This window comes from Choloepus didactylus, chromosome 4 (assembly GCF_015220235.1).
Source record: "Choloepus didactylus isolate mChoDid1 chromosome 4, mChoDid1.pri, whole genome shotgun sequence".
Classification (NCBI taxonomy): Eukaryota; Metazoa; Chordata; class Mammalia; order Pilosa; family Megalonychidae; genus Choloepus; species Choloepus didactylus.
The window spans coordinates 43,139,884-43,158,621 of NC_051310.1; the positions used below are offsets into that span (position 1 = coordinate 43,139,884).

General features: G+C 35.7%; 1 protein-coding gene across 2 annotated transcripts in view; it reads right to left on the reverse strand.

Moving 5' to 3' along the window:
- RAD51B (RAD51 paralog B) overlaps positions 1-18,738 on the reverse strand; it is a 781,261-nt gene that overhangs the window by 614,329 nt on the left and 148,194 nt on the right. For both annotated transcript variants that reach the window (XM_037832462.1, XM_037832463.1), the window contains exon 7: positions 15,212-15,395. In XM_037832462.1, the coding sequence (XP_037688390.1) occupies positions 15,212-15,395 (184 nt within the window). The remainder of the gene's footprint in view (positions 1-15,211; positions 15,396-18,738) is intronic.

Sequence of the window (18,738 nt, forward strand, 5' to 3'; positions counted from 1 at the left end):
AGGATTGGGAAACTGCATTCCAGCAAACTGTAGCTTCACCAAATTATATACAAATGCTCAAATAATACTGCACATCCCAAAATAACCTTATCAAGACAAGCAAATGCCCCAAAGCCAAAAGAAAATTACAAAGTACTTGAAGGATCTAGAAGATATGGACAAGCCAAACAAAAAAATTAAAAAGCCAGAAAAGACACAATATTGGGAGCAATTAATTAAAGAATTATAAATAAATGCCCAAAACAACTTCAACGAGATGGCCAAAGACATAAAGGAAATCAAGAAGACTCTACAAGAGCATGAAGAAGAATTTGAAAGAGTAAATTTAAAAATAGCAGACCTAATTGAAATAAAAGATACTATGGATCAAATTAAAAATATACTAGAGACACACAATAACAGATTTCAAGAGGCAAAAGAAAGGATAAGTGAACTTGAGGACAGAGTAATTGAATGTGAGCACAAAAAAGAACAAATGGGGAAAAAAAAACAAAAAATTTGAAATGGACCTCAAAGAAATGCTGGACAGCATGAAGTGAACAAATATAAGAAACACTGGTGTCAGAGGGAGAAGAGAAGGGTAAATGGCTAAGAAGTATGTTTCAAGACATAGTTGGAGAAAACTTCACAAACCTTCTAAACCACATAAATATGCAAATAAAAGATGCCCAATGAACCCCAACTAGAAAAAATTCAAATTCTACTCTGAGACATATACTGATTAGATTGTCAAATGCTGAAAAGAAGGAGAAAATTCTGAAAGCAGCAAGAGAGAAGTGATTCACCACATACAACAGAAATGATGTAAGACTAAGTCCTGATTACTCAGCAGGCACCATGGAGGTTAGAAGAGAGTAGTATGACATATTTAAGATTCTGAAAGAGAAAAATTGCCAGCCAAGAATTCTTTACCAGCAAAGCTCACCATGAAAATTGAGGGAGAGTTTAAAATTTTCACAGACAAACAAATGCTGAGAGAATTTGTTAACAAGAGACCTGCCCTGCAAGAGATACTAAAGGGAGCTCTACCAGTTGAGAGATAAATAAAGGAGAGAAAGGTTTGGAGAAGAGCATAGAACTGAAGAGTATTAGTAAGGGTAATGTGCCAGTTTGGATATATTATGTCCCTCAGAAAAAGCCATGTTCTTTGATGCAATCTTGTCGGGGCAGACATATTAGTGCTGATTAGGTTGGAACCTTTGGATTAGGTTGTTTCCATGGAGATGTGACCCATCCAACTGTAGGTGATACCTCTGCTTAGATAATTTCCATGGGGGTGCGGCCCTGCCCATTCAGCGTGGGCCTTGATTAGTTTATTAGAGCCCTATATAAGAGCTCAGATAGAAGAAGCTTGCTACAGCCTAAAGAGAAATGTCCTGGGAGAAAGCCATTTTGAAACCAGAACTCCAGAACAGACACCGGCCACATGCCTTTCCGGCTAACAGAGGTTTTCTGGATGCCATTGGACACGCTCCAATGAAGGTACCCAGCTGCTGATGCCTTACCTTGGACAATTTATGGACTTAATACTGTAACCGTGTAACCAAATAAACCCCCTTTATAAAAACCAATCCATTTCTGGTATTTTGCAAAATGAAAGCATTAGCAATCCAGAACAGGTAACTTACAGGAAAGAAAAGAGAAAGAGGAAAAAAAATAATAGAACTTACAACTAAAAAACAAAGGATAAGATGGCTGATTCAAGAACTCCCTTTACAGTAAAAACTTTGAATGTGAATGGATTAAACTCTCCAATTACAAGATACAGAGTGGCAGAATGGATTAAAAAGTATGACCCATCAATATGCTGTTTACAAGAGACTCATCTTAGATGCTGTGACACAAAGAGACCGAAAGTGAAAGGATGGAAAAAATATTCTACGCAAACTGCAACCAAAAGAAAGCTAGATTAGCTACACTGATATTGGACAAAATAGACTTTAAATGCAAAGATGTCATAAGAGACAAAGAACACTAAATATTAATAAAAAGGACAACTCACCAAGAAGAAATTAACAATCATAAATGTTTATGTACCCAATCAGGGAGCTCCAAAATACATGAGACAAACATTGGCTAAACTGAAGGGAGCAATAGACATTTCTACAATAATAGTGGGAGACTTCAATACACAACTCTCTTCTATAGCTAGAAAAACTAGACACAGAACCAATAATGAACTTGCGATCCTAAACAATACAATAAATGAATTAGACTTAACAGACATATATAGATCATAACAACCCAAAGACCAGGATACACATTCTTCTCTAGTGCCCATGGAACATTCTCCAGGATAGATCATATGCTGGGAGACAAAACAAGCCATAATAAATTTTAAAAGATTGAAATTATTCCAAGAACATTCTCTGACCATAAAGGAATGCAACTAGAAATCAATAACCACCAAAGAACCATATCTTTCACAAATCTATGGAGATTAAACAACACACTCCTAAACAACCAGTGGGCTAAAAAGAAATTGCAAGAGAAATTGGTAAATATCTAGAGACAAATGAAAATGAGAGCACAACATATCAAAACCTGTAGGATGCAGCAAAGGAAGTGTTGAGAGGGAAATTTATAGCTCTAAATGCATCTATCAAAAAGCAAAAAAAAGCTAACAAAAGGTGTAACTGAAGAACTGAAGGGTAGAGAATGATCACAAACTAACCCTAAGCAAGCAGAAGAAAATGAATAACAAAGATTAAAGCAGAAATAAATGAGCTGGAGAACAAAAAAAAAAGAGAGAGGGAGAGAAAATACATAAAACCAAAAAGTGGTTCTTTGAGAAGACTAACAAGATTGACAGACCCTTACCTATGCTGACAAAGTCAAAAAGAGAGAAGTCCCAAATAAACAGAATCAGAAATGAGAAGGGGATAATTACTACAGATCCCAAAGAAATTAAAAAAAAACAAAAAACAAAAACATAAGAGGATACTATGAACAACTGCATGCCAACAAGCTAGACAATTTACAGAAAATAAACAATTTCCTGGAAACACATGAACAACCTAGACTCACCCAAGAAGAAAAAAAAGACCTCAACAAACCAATTACAAGCAAAGAGATCCAATCAGTCATCAAAAATCTACCTACAAATAAAAGCCCAAGGCCAGATGGCTTCACAGGGGAATTTTACCAAACTTTCCAAAAAGAATTGACACCACTCCTGTTCAAATTCTTTCACAAACTGAAGTAAACAGAACATTATCTAACTAATTTTTTGAAGCTAATATCACTCTGCTACCAAAACCATATAAAGATACTACAAAAAAGAAAACTATATGCCAATCTCCCTAATGAACATAGATGCAAAAATCATAAACAAAATACTTGCAAATAGAATCCAAAGGCACATTAAAAGAATTATACACCACAACCAAGTGGATTTCATTCCTGGCATGCAAGAGTGGTTCAATGTAAGAAAATCAATTAATGTAATTCAACACATTAACAAATCAAAAGGCAAAAACCAAATGATCACCCTGATAGATGCTGAAAAAAGCATTTGACAAAATTCAACATCCCTTTTCAATAAAAACACTTCAAAAGGCAGGAATTGAGGGAAACTTCCTCAATATGACAATGGGCATATATGAAAACCCACAGCCAGCATAGTACTCGACAGAGAGAAGCCGAAAGCCTGCCCCCTAAGATCAGGAACAAGACAAGAATGCCCACCTCTTCTAGCACAATTATTCAACATTGTGCTAGAAGTTCTAGCCAGAGCAATTCGTCAAGACAAAGATAAAAAAAAAAGATGTCCAAATTGGAAAGGAAGAAGTAAAACTGTCATTATTTGCAGATGATATGATCTTATATTTGGAAAATCCTGAGAATTCGATGACAAAGCTACTTGGGCTAATAAAAAAATTCAGCTGAGCAGCAGGATATAAGATTAATGCAGATAAGTCAGTAATGTTCCTATACACTAGTAATGACTGAAGAGGCAATCAAACAAAAATTCCATTCACAATAGAAACTAAAAAAATCAAGTACCTAGGAATAAACATAACCAAAGACATAAAAGATGTCTACACAGAATTTTACAAAATTTTACTAAGAGAAATAAAAAAGGACCTAATAGGTGGCAAAATATTCCATGCTCATGGATAAGAAGACTTAAACATTGCTAAGACGTCAATTTTACCCAAACTCATCTACAGATTCAATGCAATTCCAATAAAAATTCCAACAACCTACCTTGCAGACTTGGAAAAGATTTATCAAATTTATCTCGAAGGGAAAGGGGCCTCAAATTGCCAAAAACATCCTAGAAAAGGAGAATGAAACAGGAGAACTTACACTTCCAAATTTTGAAGCCCACTATAAAGCTACAGTGGTCAAAACAGCATGATATTGGCATAAAGAGAGACATATTGATCAACGGAATCAAATTGAGAGTCCAGAAATAGACCCCCAGATATATGGTCGACTGATTTTTGATAAGGCCACCAAATCCACTGAACTGGGGCTGGGAGAACTGGATAGCCATAACCAAAGAAATGAAAGAGGACCCCTACCTCACACCCTACACAAAAATTAACTCAAAGTGCATCAAAGACCTTAATATAAGAGACAGCACAATAAAACTCTTAGAAGATAATATAGGGAAACATCTTCAGGACCTGTAATAGAAGGTAGCTTCTTAGATCTTACACCCAAAGCACAAGGACAAATGAAAAAAACAGATAAATGGGACTCCTCAAAATCAAAAGCTTCTGTGACTTAAGAAACTTTGACAAAAAGGTGAAGAGGCAGCCAACTCAATGGAAGAAAATATTTGGAAACCACATAACTGATAAGAGACTGATATTCTGCATATATAAAGAAATCCTACAACTCAACAACAGTAGTACAAATAGCCCAATTATAAAATGGGCAAAAGATGTGAAAAGCTATTTTTCTAAAGACGAAATATGAATAGCTAAAAAATACATAAAAAAATGTTCACCTTCACTAGCTATTAGGGAAATGCAAATCAAAACCACAATGAGATACCATCTCACACCAGTAAGAATGGCTGCCATTAAACAAACAGGAAACAATAAAGCTGGAGAGGATGTGGAGAAATTGCTGGTGGGAATGTGTAATAGTACATCCACTGTGGAAGACAGTTTAGCAGTTTCTCAGAAAACTAGATATTGAATTACCCTACTATCCAGCAATTCCACTTTTCAGTATATACTCAGAAGATTTGAAAGCAGTGACACGAACAGACACTTGTACACAGATGTTCACAGCAGCATTGTTCACAATTGCCAAGAGATGGAAACAATCCAAATGTCCTTCAACAGACCAGTGGATAAACAAAATGTGGTATATACATATGATGGAATACAATGCAGCAATAAGAAGGAACAGGTCCTGAAACATATGGCAACATAGGTGAACCTTGAAGATATAATGTTGAGTGTAACAAGTCAGACACAAAAGGAGAGATATTGTATGTTACCATTTCTATGAACTCTCTGAACAATATAAAACCAATGTCTTATAGTGTAGAATAGTGGGGACCTAGTGGCAGACAGAAGTTTGTGAGGGGGAAATGATAATCTAATATGTTCAGATACGTTAATGATAATGAATTCAAAGGTATGGGAATGCATAGGGGTGACGATTGTTTGTTAATGGGATTATAAGTATCAGAGCTGTACTGAAGGCAAATAGGATTGAAAGGGGCTGTTTAAAGGCATGTTTCCCAGAGATCAGCACCACAAGTATACATAGGTGCTTGCATGATATACTTCTAAGGTATATGACACTAGTGCAGAGAGTTGAAAACAGAAGGGTATCTGGAAAAATCTACCTATTGCATACTAGAGACTATAATTAATAGAAATACCTTAACAGTACCATACAAATACTAAGGACAAACAATTAAGGGCTGACAAGAGCTAAGAGGTGTTCTGGGTCATGAGAATTGTTTAAAATGGAGAGTGATGAGGATTGTACAACTAAGTGATGATAATGTGAGATATGGATAATTATTGTGGGCATAACATATGCTATGTGAACTTAGGAACCCCCTACTTTGTAAGTCAAGCCCTCAATCTTGAGGCTTGCTCTGGTGAAACTTATGGCTGTAAAGGGGAAGGTAAGCCCACATATATTTATGCCTAGGAGTCACCTCCAGAGAACCTCTTTTGTTGCCCAAACGTGGACTTTCTCAGTCTAAGCCTAACTCTGCAAATTTAAATTCATCACCCTCCCCCCGACATGGGACAGGACCCCCAGATGAATGAGTCTTCCTGGCAACATGGGACACATGAGACACATGAGCCTGACCCAGGCATCCAGGGATTGAGAATGCCTTTTTGACCAAAAGGGGGAAAAGAAAGGCAACAAAATAAGGTTGCAGTGTCTAAGGGAATTCAAATAGTCAAGAAGCTCTCCTGGAGGTTCCTCCTATGCAAGCTTCACCTAGATATGCCAAATGACCACAAGTCAACAGCAGTCCCAAAAACCCTAAAGAATACCCAGATCCCTATCTGAGACTCTATAAATGTTTCACTCACCAAGTTTATTCTTCAGAAACTTAAATCCTTCAGAGGACTCCTATGACAGCTAAGCCCCAAAACCCAGAGGCAAAAGCCTCTTCAAGACCATCAACCAGATATGTCCCCTTTTCTCATAAAGTCAACAACCCTTTTCTACATGAACAAGTTAGGGTGGTCACAGCCTAGACATCCCTGAAGACCAGGAGACTGATTAAATTAGAAGAATGTGTAACAACAGACAAGATGGAACTTAACAAAGTATTATGAATACTGAATCTCTATATAATTTTCATTTTCTTAGTTGCTAGGGTACTAGAATAGCTAGAAGGAAAGAGCTGAAATAGTGGAACTGTAACCCATAGAATTCTTTGAAATTTGTTCTATAGCTACTTGTTAAATTGTAATTTGAAAGCTATCACCTTTTTGTATATGCATCATGTGTCACAATAAGAAAATAAATGAAACTATGGTAATGTAATTCATAACAACTTTGGAAACTTCATATATATATATATGAATGAAACTACTTGTTAAATCAAACTTTGTAAGATATTATTTTTTGTATATATATATTTCATAATAAGGAAATAACTGAAACTGTGGAACTGTCACCCATAATATTCTTTGAAATTTCTTCTCTAACTACTTGTTAAATTGCACTTGGAAAGTTATCACTTCTATGTATATATGTCATATTCTAAAATTTTAAAAAATGGAACCATCTTAAATAAAAAAATTCTGTAGCCATAGGTTAATAAGAACACTCTATCCATTCATCCACCCCTCATAATATTAAGAGGTTATATTTTGATGATGAAATTATTGGTGATTTCTATTTCCCCTCCTCTAACCCCATTTCAATCTCACTTATTGGCTCTTCTTTCTTTTCTTATCACTCAATTTTGACAATGCTTAGAGTTCCGACCTTTCAGTTCAACTATAACTTCTATACACCCGGTTCTCAAAACTATAACTCGAGTCTACACACCCCTCATGAGCTTTAGACCCTAATCTCCTGAGATATATCACATACCTATCTTCAAACTGAATGGCTTCAATGCTCTTCAAACTTCGTACATCAAAACCAAATTCCTCTACTTTCCCCACGAACTTAATCATCCTTTTGGCTTACCTATCCATGTTGATGTTATAGAAAAATAGGCTAATCATTGGTTAAGCTTGAGACCTCAAAGTTATCTTTAAGCAGTTTTTCTACTCATCACCTTCCTCTATCTTTCTCCTTCATCTCCCAAATTCTTTAGCTGTCCACAATCCATAATCTCTCTCCCAATCCCTCCATTACAACTCTATAATCTTCTCCCAGGATCACTGTGAAAGATCTCGTAATTAGTGTATCTATAGCCAATTTCTCCCTACAATTATACTATTAAAAATTTAGATATCCTAATAAATGGCTCTCTATTCAAAAAACATTCAGTGGCAATCAGATATAAGTACAAATTATATTTTAACCTCTTTCCCACTTAACAAAACTATTACACATTCATTAGAGAAAAATTTAAAAATTCAGCACAGCACTCATACCACCATAAGCTTCTAAGCCTACACTCTCTCACTAGAGAATCTCAACCACACCCATAATTCTAAATGCCAACTATATGCCAGTGATCAAAATTGATATGTGCACCCAGCCCTCTCTGCTGATGTTCCAACCCATATATTCAACTATTTATTTGACATCTTTTCTTGATATCTCATAGAAATATCAAATTAACAATTTTCAGGATGACTTTGTTCTTAGGTGAATCAATAACCTCCAAGTTGGTTTTATTCTTTATCCTTCTTTGAATGAAAAGAGATGTGGAATGTGTTACAATGTCAGCTCATCCACCATCTCAAGTCCACAGCAGAGAGCAGGCTGGCACGCACAGCTTCCATAATCAATCCTCAGAAGCCAACAAACATTCACCTCTCATAGTTCTAAAAGACTTGAGATACAACCTCTTCTACTTCCTGGATCTCTGATACTGCCTAGATCTCTAAAAGCTTTTTCAAGTTTAGAAATCTCTCATTCTTTTTCTTCCTAAAGATACAGTATTATTTGAGCACAGTTCCTATGTGAAAAGATATTCTGCCATCTAAAACCATTTAAAAAAAGATAAGGTTAAAAGTATATATTAAATTTTAGGCTCAGTATCTATCGATACCAGATTAATTCAAGCTCAAGAAGAGAAGCACTACATGCAATTCACACATTCAACAAATATTTATTGAGTACCTCCTGTGTGTTAAGCACTTTCTTGGTGCTGAAAATAAAGCAGTTACCAAAATAGACAGAGTTCCTGTAACTTATATTCTGCGGGGTGGAGGGAATACACAAACAATAATCATATAAATATATAACGTATTTATATGATTTGCATGGGGAGGCAGGTATGTGGTTAATATTAATATGGCCAGGGAAGTCCTCACTGATAAGGTGACAAAAGAGAATAAGCCACATGGATAAGCAGAGGAGAAATATCCCAGACTGAGGAATAGCAAATGCAAAGCCTTGAGAGTAACATTTGGTAGCATGTTTGAGACACTGCAAGCATAAGGTTTGCTATGAACCAGACAAAACATTTAGTCCCATATGAAGGCATCTATCAAAGAATGGTATCAAAGATTAAAAGTTTATGATTTCCCATTTTAAGTAAGGTATTTAGGCTAGGAAAATGCTGGCTTTGCCTAAAAGAAGTATTTTTTAAAAGCTTTCTGAAATCAATACACATTTATTACAAAAAGAATATATATACTTTAAGTATGTATTATATGCTGCATATATCTTGTGCCTGTTTGAATGTATTATGTCCCCCAAACACCATTATCTTTGATGTAATCTTGTACGGGCAGACGTTATCAGGGCTGATCACATTGTAATTCTTTGAGTGCTTCTATGGAATGCGCCCACCCAGCTGTGGGTGATGACTCTGATTGGACCATTTCCATGGAGGTGTTGCTCCATCCATCCAGGGTGGGTTTAAGTTGATCAGTGGAGCCATATAAATGAGCTGACATAACAGAAGGAACTCAGTGCAGCTGTGAGTGATGTTTTGAAGAGGAGCAAGCTTGCTAGAGAGGAACGACCTGGGAGAAAGCCATTTTGACACCAGAACTCTGGAGCAGACGCCAGCCACGTGCCTTCCCAGCTAACAGAGGTTTTCCGGACGCCACTGGCCATCCTCCAGTGAAGGTACCCGATTACCGACGTGTTACCTTGGACACTTTATGGCCTTAAGACTGTAACTGTGTAGCCAAGTAAACCCCCTTTTTATAAAAGCCAATCCATCTCTGGTGTTTTGCATTCCGCAGCATTAGCAAACTAGAACAGGTTTTGGTACCGAGAGTGGGGGACATAATACACTCAAACTGGCACATTCCACCCCCTGGACCCCAAAATGACATTATCTTTCCATATACAAAATACATTTCATCCCACAACAATATCACAGAAACTTATATCATTTCAGTAACAAAAGTTAAGTACAAGATCCCATCAAAATCAATTACAGACGTGGTAGGTCCTAAGGCATAATTTTCCTTTAGATTTGGATTTGTGAACTTAGAACAAGTTATATGCTTCCAATATACAAAGGAGGGACATTCACAGGATAAACATTCCCACTGCCATCAGGAGAAAGAGTAAGGAAAACAGGGCTAACAGGACCAAAACAGTTCCTAAAACCTGCAGGACAAACTCCATTAGATTCCAAAGTCTGAGAGTCATTAACAGAACGATGCTGCATCCTTGGGACTTGAAAGAGCGGGAGTCTAACCCTTCCTAAGGGCCTTGGTGGCAGCCCTTTCCTCTCCAAACACTTGGGTGAGTGCTCCAACATATCCACACATTGGGGAGACCACCTTCTCGGCCCCACCCTCCTCAAACATCGGGGCAGCACCCGGATTCCCTTCCATCTCCGGGGCACATGCTCAACCCCTTCAGAACAGTGTGGTGGCAGCCATGCTCTCCCCAATTCCCTGGGAATGTGCTCCACCCTCTTTGGGGCTTGGGGTGGCAAGACATTCCCTGAGCATCGAGGTGGAAGGCCCGCCCTCAACCTCGAGGGCAAACTCACCCTTTCCATGCATGTGAGCCACTCTGCTCTCCCAGCCGAAGACCTCTTGACTCCAGACCTCAATCTCCATGGCTCTGTTTTCAAAGAAATTTTTCCTTCAGTTTGTTCCTTGTCTGTCTTCTCCAGCCCAGACTGGCAATGGCTCTGTCTTCACTGGAGGATGGCCAATGGCGTCCGGAAAACCTCTGTTAGCTGGGAAGGCACGTGGCTGGCATCTGCTTCAAAGTTCTGGTTTCAAAATGGCTTTCTCCCAGGACATTCCTCTCTAGCAAGCTTGCTCTTCTTCAAAATGTCACTCATAGCTGCACTGAGTTCCTTCTCTTTGAGTCAGCTCATTTATATGGCTCCACTGATCAAGCCCCACCCTGAATGGGTGGGGCCATGCCTCCATGGGAATATCTCATCAGAGTCATCACCCACAGCTAGATGGGGCACATTCTAAGCAAATCTAATCAGCACCAAAATGTCTGCCCCACAAGACTACATCAAAGATAATGGCGTTTGGGAGACACAATACATTCAAACTGGCACAATCTCTAAACAGAAAACCAAAGGGAAAGACAGAACTGTGGGAGATACTAAATACTTAACTCTTTCAGAGGGCTCTACTAAAAACAAATAAAAGCAGAGCCCCTTCCCACTCAGGAAAATAAATCACATTAGAAAAGTTGAAAAGTATTAGGCTATAATTACTATTTAAAAGCAAACAATAAAACTTTTAAAAGTGGGTTTTCATAATTAACACAGTATGAAGTCAAGTAACCATGAATTAATCAAATAAGCATATATACTTAACTTTTCCACCCAATCAAGTATCTCTATAAAATATTTTTAAATTCTCTTATTTATTCTGACTGGGGAAAACAAAAATTTGAATTTATCATGTTACCCATCTATAATGAAAGTTAAAAGATGAGCATTAAGCAGGATAAATTTTATAGCACTTGACTTCACTAGGGTTTACATCATATAATCCAAAATATGAATTAAAAAGCCATTAAAATAAACCTAAATATAAGACTAAAACTATAAAACTATTAGAAGAAAACATAGGGAAATATCTTTAGGACCTTGTATTAGGCAATGAAGTCTTAGATTTCACGCCAAAAGCCCAAGCAACAAAGGAAAAAACAGATAAATTGGACTCATCAAAATTTAAATCTTTCGTGCATCAATGGACATGAAAAATGAAATGAAAAATGAAAAGACAACTTACAAAATGAGAGAAAATATCTGGTAACCAAATATCTGACAACAGGGTTTAATATCCATAATATATAAAGAACTGCTACAATTCAACAACAAAAAGAGATGAACAACTGAATTTAAAAATGGGCAAAGGTCTTGAATGAACATTTCTCCAAAGAACATATACAAATGGCCAATAAGCCCATGTAAAGATGCTCATTGCCATTAACCATTAGGGAAATGCAAATCAAAACCACAATGAGATACCACCTCACATCTACCAGAATGGCTACTATTAAGATTTTTTTAATGGAAAATAACAAGTTTTGGTGCGAATGAGGAGAAATAGGTACCTTAGTTTATTGTTGGTAGGAATGTAAAATGGTGTAGCCACTGTGGAAAAGGTTGGCGGTTCCTCAAAAAGTTAAACATAGAACTACCATATGATCTGGTAATTCCACTTCTAAATATACATTTCAAAAATTGAAAGCATGGACTCAAAGAGATATTTGTTCACCAATGTTCACAGCAACATTATTCACAATTGCCAAGGTAGAAGCAACCCAAGTGTCCATCAACAGATGAAAGGATAAATAAAATGTGATATATACATACAGTGATATATTATTCAGCAGTAAAAAGGAATGAAGTTCTGATAAATGCATCAACACGGATGAAACTTGAAGTTACCATTTTGAGCAAAATAAGCCAGACAACAGAATGGCAAATATCTTATGATTTAATTTATACGAGATAGCTAGAATAAGCAAATACATAGAGAGAAAAAGTGGATTACAGGTTACCAGGGGTGAGCAGGGTTGGGAATGGGGAGTTATTATTTGATGGGTACAGAGTTTCCATTTGGGATGATGAAAAAGTTCTGGTAATGGATGGTGGTGAGAGTAACCTAACAATATGAATATGATTAATCCCACTGAACTGTATGCTTAATAGTGGTTAAGATGGTGAAATTTTATCTTGTATACATACTATCACAATTTTTTAAAAAGAGAGAGACTAAAGAAACAAAGACAATTAAATGCAATATATGATCCAGTGATGGATCTAATAATAGAGGAGAAAATACCCAAAAGGACATTATTGGGACATATGAAAAAACTGAAATAAAGACTGTAAGCTTTAAATTAATGATAAATTTCTTCAACTAGATAACTGTACTTAAGGTGGTTACGTAAGTGTTCAATGAGCATGATGTATACAACCTAGATAGATAGATGATAGATGACAGACAGACAGACAGATAGATTAGACAGATGAAAGACAAGAAGGGAAGGAAGGAGGAAGGGAGGGAGGGAATGCTATGTCAAACGTAGCAAACGTTAAAAGTTAGTACAACTAGGTTACTGGGTGGAGGTATGGTGGAGTTCTCTGTATGGGTTTTGTATTATTATCTCAACTCTCTTGTAAATGTGAAATTATTTCAAAATAAACAGTTTTTTAAAAGCCATTAAAATATGTAGAACTTTTTATAAGCCATATTTTCTCCCTTGCCTTCTTGCTTGGGTTTATAAATCTCAAAGGCCCTATTTGCACATATTCTTAATGTTATTGAGATCCAAGATTTTAATTTTCCAAAAACAAATCTAGAAATCATAAAATCATAACCAAATTTTATTATCTTCTATTGAAATGATACATGACTAAAATTGAAAAGCTTAATAACACTAAATGTTGATGAAGCTATGGAAGAAGTGGAATTCTCCCACATGCTGCTCCTGGGAGTGAAACTTAGTCCAACTACTTTGGAAAACTATATGACAATATATATTATTATTAAAGCTAAACATATGCATGCATATCCCATAATCCAGCAATTCAACTTCTAGGTATAAATCACATAGAAATGTGTACATATGTGTAAGAGAATCATTCCAAGAATCAAAACAGGAAACAACCCAAAATGACCATTAACAAGAGAATGTATATATAATTTATGGTATAATCATACAATGGAACATTGTAAATCAATAGAAATGTCATTGCTACCACAATGACATGAATGACTATCACAAACATACTGTTGAATTAAGAAACCAGAGACAAAAGAATACATGAGTACGTACTATATGACTTCTTATATATAAAGTTCAAAAACATGCAAAATGTATCTATGGTGTTAGAAGTCAGGAGAGTGGTCAGTCAACTTTGGGAAGGTAGAGAAGTTAGTGACATGACAGAAGCTACTACCAGGGATATTGATAATATTCCATTTCTGGTTATAGGTGAAGGATACATCAGTATGTTCACTATGTGAAAATTCAGTGAATGGTCCACTTTAAATTTACAGTTTACTTATAAAAAATTCAAGATGTGTGTATAAAAAAGTTACATCTGAATGTTATTATTGACATGCATGGCTATCATTTAAGATGCTTTCTGAAGATAAAGTATAGCCATGTATAACTGGTAAAATAATTTTGAAAATTCAATCGTGGCACCCAAAAGACAAAATAATGCATGCAGTGTAATCAGATACTTGCTCTTGAAAGCTTATCTTAAACAAGTTAAGTTCCCTTCCTAAATAACAGAAGTCATGATAGAACAGTAATTAAATTGCTCTACATACAAAAATCAATTTTATGGGAAAGTTTTAATTAAACTTTCGTAAATAGGAAAACACACTGAAATTCACTGTAATGAACAAATATAATGCTGAATTTAAGCAAGCAACTCATGAACTAAAGCCGTCTAAAATTAATTCTTCACATCTTAAAAGCCTTAATACAAATACACAGTTATTTCTTGTAGCTTACAAACCGCAAACCTTCAATACACCCTCATCTTCAGATTTTCTGATCACAATTCCCACTACTAAAAGTGAAGCCAACAGTACTCTTTTAAGATTTTATCACAGGCACTTTCTTTACTATCACTCCAAACATACCTTAAAAGTCAACCTCTAGCCATCTGAAGCAAACCAAATCCTACCATATACGAATTATCACTGAATACCAGAACTAAAAGACATATAGAACTACAAAACAAGATTGAATACCAGATCTAAACCCAAAATACTTAGAAAACTTAGAATCATTGTCAAAAAAGAAACTGCAGAGAAACAGACCTAGGCAATTTTGTGGAGTTTTAATACTTAATATTTATTTCAGTGTGACAAAAGTAATATAAAGCATGCACAAAGACTAAACAATGACACAGAAGAAGACGAGTGACTATAGGAACTTTCAAGAAAACAACCTACAAATCTGTCCCAGGCTCAAATTGTAAAAAGGGTAATAACTCATCAGATGATCTAATTTAAGATGTTAATATTTGCTACAGAAATTACACTACAGTACCTTTCAAAAGTCATCTGTTTTTTATTTTCCTATAATATTATTACCAGATACTATGTCAATTAATCTAATGTAAAAAAAAAAAAAAAAAAAGAAAAGGAAAAACAGAAAAAGAATAACTTACTGGAATTGAAAATTCATCAGCCAAATACTTCAGTGAGGCTACTTCTCTAGCCAAAAATTTGTTTCTTTCTTTCAAGTTGCCCTGAAGCTGTGTATCAAACTCCTTTCTGACCACAGAAGCAATGGAATCAATAATCACAAGTTTAACTCCCTTCGAAATAATTTCTTCTTCCAAAGATTCAATCCTGCAAAAGCAATAAAATATTAGATACATTTAAGATATAATTAAAAAACAGGGTATCACAAAAGTTAATCAACAAAAATAATTAACAAAAAACTGTTCTTCCCTAATTTACAATAATGATGGCAAGAATTCAACAAATATAACTTCTTTGCAGCTCTTCTATACATATTGCACTCTTTTGGAAACAGACCAAAGCACTTTATGTAGTTTATTTCTTGGTGCCAATGTTAAGAGTAAAACTACTTGTGGTAGCCAGGCTACAAAATGGCTCACACTGATCCCCACTTCTGGCATTCACACTCTTGAATATTACCCTCCCATATTGTACCAGGGTTGATCTCTGTGATCAGTAGCATATGACAAAATGATTGTACATAATTTCTGGAAGTAGATTATAAAAGACCATGACCCCACTGTGGGCACTCACTCATTTGCCTGCTCTCTCTCAGATCACGCATTCTGGGGGAAGCAAGTTGCCATGTTGTGTGCATTCCTGTGGAAAGGACTATGTAGTAAGGTATGGAGGCCTCTGGCCAAAAGCCAGCAAGGAACTAAGGCCTGTCAACAACCATGTGAGTGTGCTTGGAAGTGGATTCTTCAGCCCCAATCAAACTTTGAGAGGACTGCAGCCCTGGACAAGAGCTTGGCTACAACCTGGTAAGTGATCCTGAGCCCGAGCCATCTAGCTAAGCTGCTCCCAGTTCCCAATCCTCAGTAGCCATATGAGATAATAAATGTTTGTTGTTTCAAGCTGCTAAACTTTGGGATAGTTTGCTAACAGAACAACAGATGATTAAGACATCCCTTAAATAATCAAAGCCAAAACATTTAGTTCAGTTAATGTTTTTCATTTTTTAATAAATACTTCAATCAATAGGCTGTAGCAAATAAAGAAGAATGCTAAAATAATAAACAAGAATTCTAAACTGCAGTCCTCAGCCTGAGGCTATTCAACTAAATTTAACAAATATTTACCTTGGGCTTATCACGTACAAAGCACTATCACTCAAGACCTCTTTTTGTTTTTCATTGGCTTAGCTGCTATACCTATAAAACGGGACAAGACACCTTTTGACAATGATTTTACTGAAAGGGCTTAGAACTTTGCTAAATGATCAAGGAAAGCATAAATATGTCTTTGGCTTAAAAGCACTTCAAATCTACTATATTTAATGATGTACAAAACTCACCTTAAGTATAAGATAATGTCAGTGTTTCAAGGAAAGTTTTTGAAAAAAGAATTTAGATATATTTCATTACACATCTATTGAAAATAATATTTAAGTGGTTTGAGAAGAAAATATTTTGTTCATGTAAAAACTATACTATATTTATTAGGAATCAAATTCTGAATATGCAGTAACATTCCTAAAAATCATGATTAAAAAGTCTAAAAATAATTAGCTAAGAAATAGAAGACCTAAATAAACCAATTACAAGAAAAGAGATTAAATCAGTCATCAGAAACCTTCCTACAAAGGCCCAGGACCAGATGGCTTCACAGAGAAATTTTACCAAACATTCCAAGAAGAATTGACACCATTCCTGTTTAAACTCTTCCAAAAAATTGAAGAAGGACCACTACTTAACTCATCTATGAAGCAATATCACCCTAACACCAAAGCCAGATAAAGATACTATAAGAAAAGAAAACTTCAGACCAATCTCTCTAATGAATACAGATGCAAATATCCTCAACAAAATATTTGCAAATTGAATCTAACAGCATATTGAAAGAATTATACACCATGACCAAAGACATTTTATTCCAGGTATGCAAGGGTGGTTCAACACAAGAAAATCATTTAACATAACATACCACATCAAAAATTCAAAAAAGGAAAAACCACATGATCATCTCCATTGACACATAAAAGGCATTCAATAAAATTCAGTATCCTTTCATGATAAAAACACTTCAAAAGGTAAGAATCAAAGGAAACTTCCTCAATATGATAAAGGAAATATATGAAAAAACCAGAGCTAACATCATGCTCAATGGAGAGAGACTGAAAGCTTTCCCTCTCAGATTAGGAACAAGACAAAGACGCTCACTGTCACCACTGTTGTTCAACATTGTACTAGAAGTTCTAGCTAGAGCAATTAGGCCACAAAAAGAAATAAAAGGCACCCAAATTGGAATGGAAGAAGCAAAACTGTCACTGTTTTTGGATGACATGATCCTGTATTTAGAAAAACCTTCAAAAAGATAACAAAGCTATTTGAGCTAATAAGTTCAGCAAAGTGGTGGGATACAAGATCAACATACAAAAATCAGTAGTGTTTCTATACATTAAAAATGAGCTATACAAGGAAGTGATCAAGAAAAAAATTCCCTTTACAACAAAGAATCAAATGTATAGGAATAAACTTAACCAAGGATGTAAAGGTCTTGTACACAGTAAACTACAAAACTTTACTAAAAGAAATTTAAAAAGACCTAAATAAATGGAAAGACATGCCATGTTCCTGGATTGGAAGGCTAAATGTCATTAAGATGTCAATTCTACCCAAATTGATCTACAGATTCAGTGAAATACCAATTAAAATTCCAACAGCATAATTTGCAGAAATGGAAAAACTAATTATCAATTTTATTTGGAAGGATAAGGGGCCTCAAATAGCCAAAAACATCTTGAAGAAGAAGAATGAAGTGGGAGGACTCACACTTCCTCACTTTAAATCATATTATAAAGCCACAGTGGTCAAAACAGCATGGTATTGGCATAAAGGCAGACAGATCAATCAATGGAATTGAATTGAGAGTTCAGAAATAGACCCTCAACCCTATGGTCAAGTGATTTTTGACAAGGCTCCCAAGTCCACTAGACTGGGACAGAACAGTCTCTTCAATAAATGATGTTGCGAGAACTGGATATCCATAACCAAAAGAATGAAAGAGGACTCTATCTCACACCTTATACAAAAATTAACTCAAAATGGATCAAAGACCTAAATATAAGAACCAGTACCATAAAAACTCTCAGAAGAAAATGTAGGAAACCATCTTCAAGTCTAGTATAGGCGGTAGTTTCTTAGACTTGACACCCAAAGCACAAGCAATGAAAGAAAAAAAATAGATAAATGGGAACTCCTGAAAATCAAATACTTCAGTGCTTCAAAGGACTTTGTCAAAAGGGTGAAAAGGCAACCAATTCAATGGGAGAAAATATTTGAAAACCACATATCTGATGAGTTTGATACCCAGAATATACAAGGAAATCTTACAACTCAACAATAAAAAAAAACCACCAACCAGTTTAAAAATGGGCAAAAGACATGAAAAGAAATTTCTCCAAAAAGGAAATACAGATGGCTAAAAAGCACATGAAAAGATGCTCAGC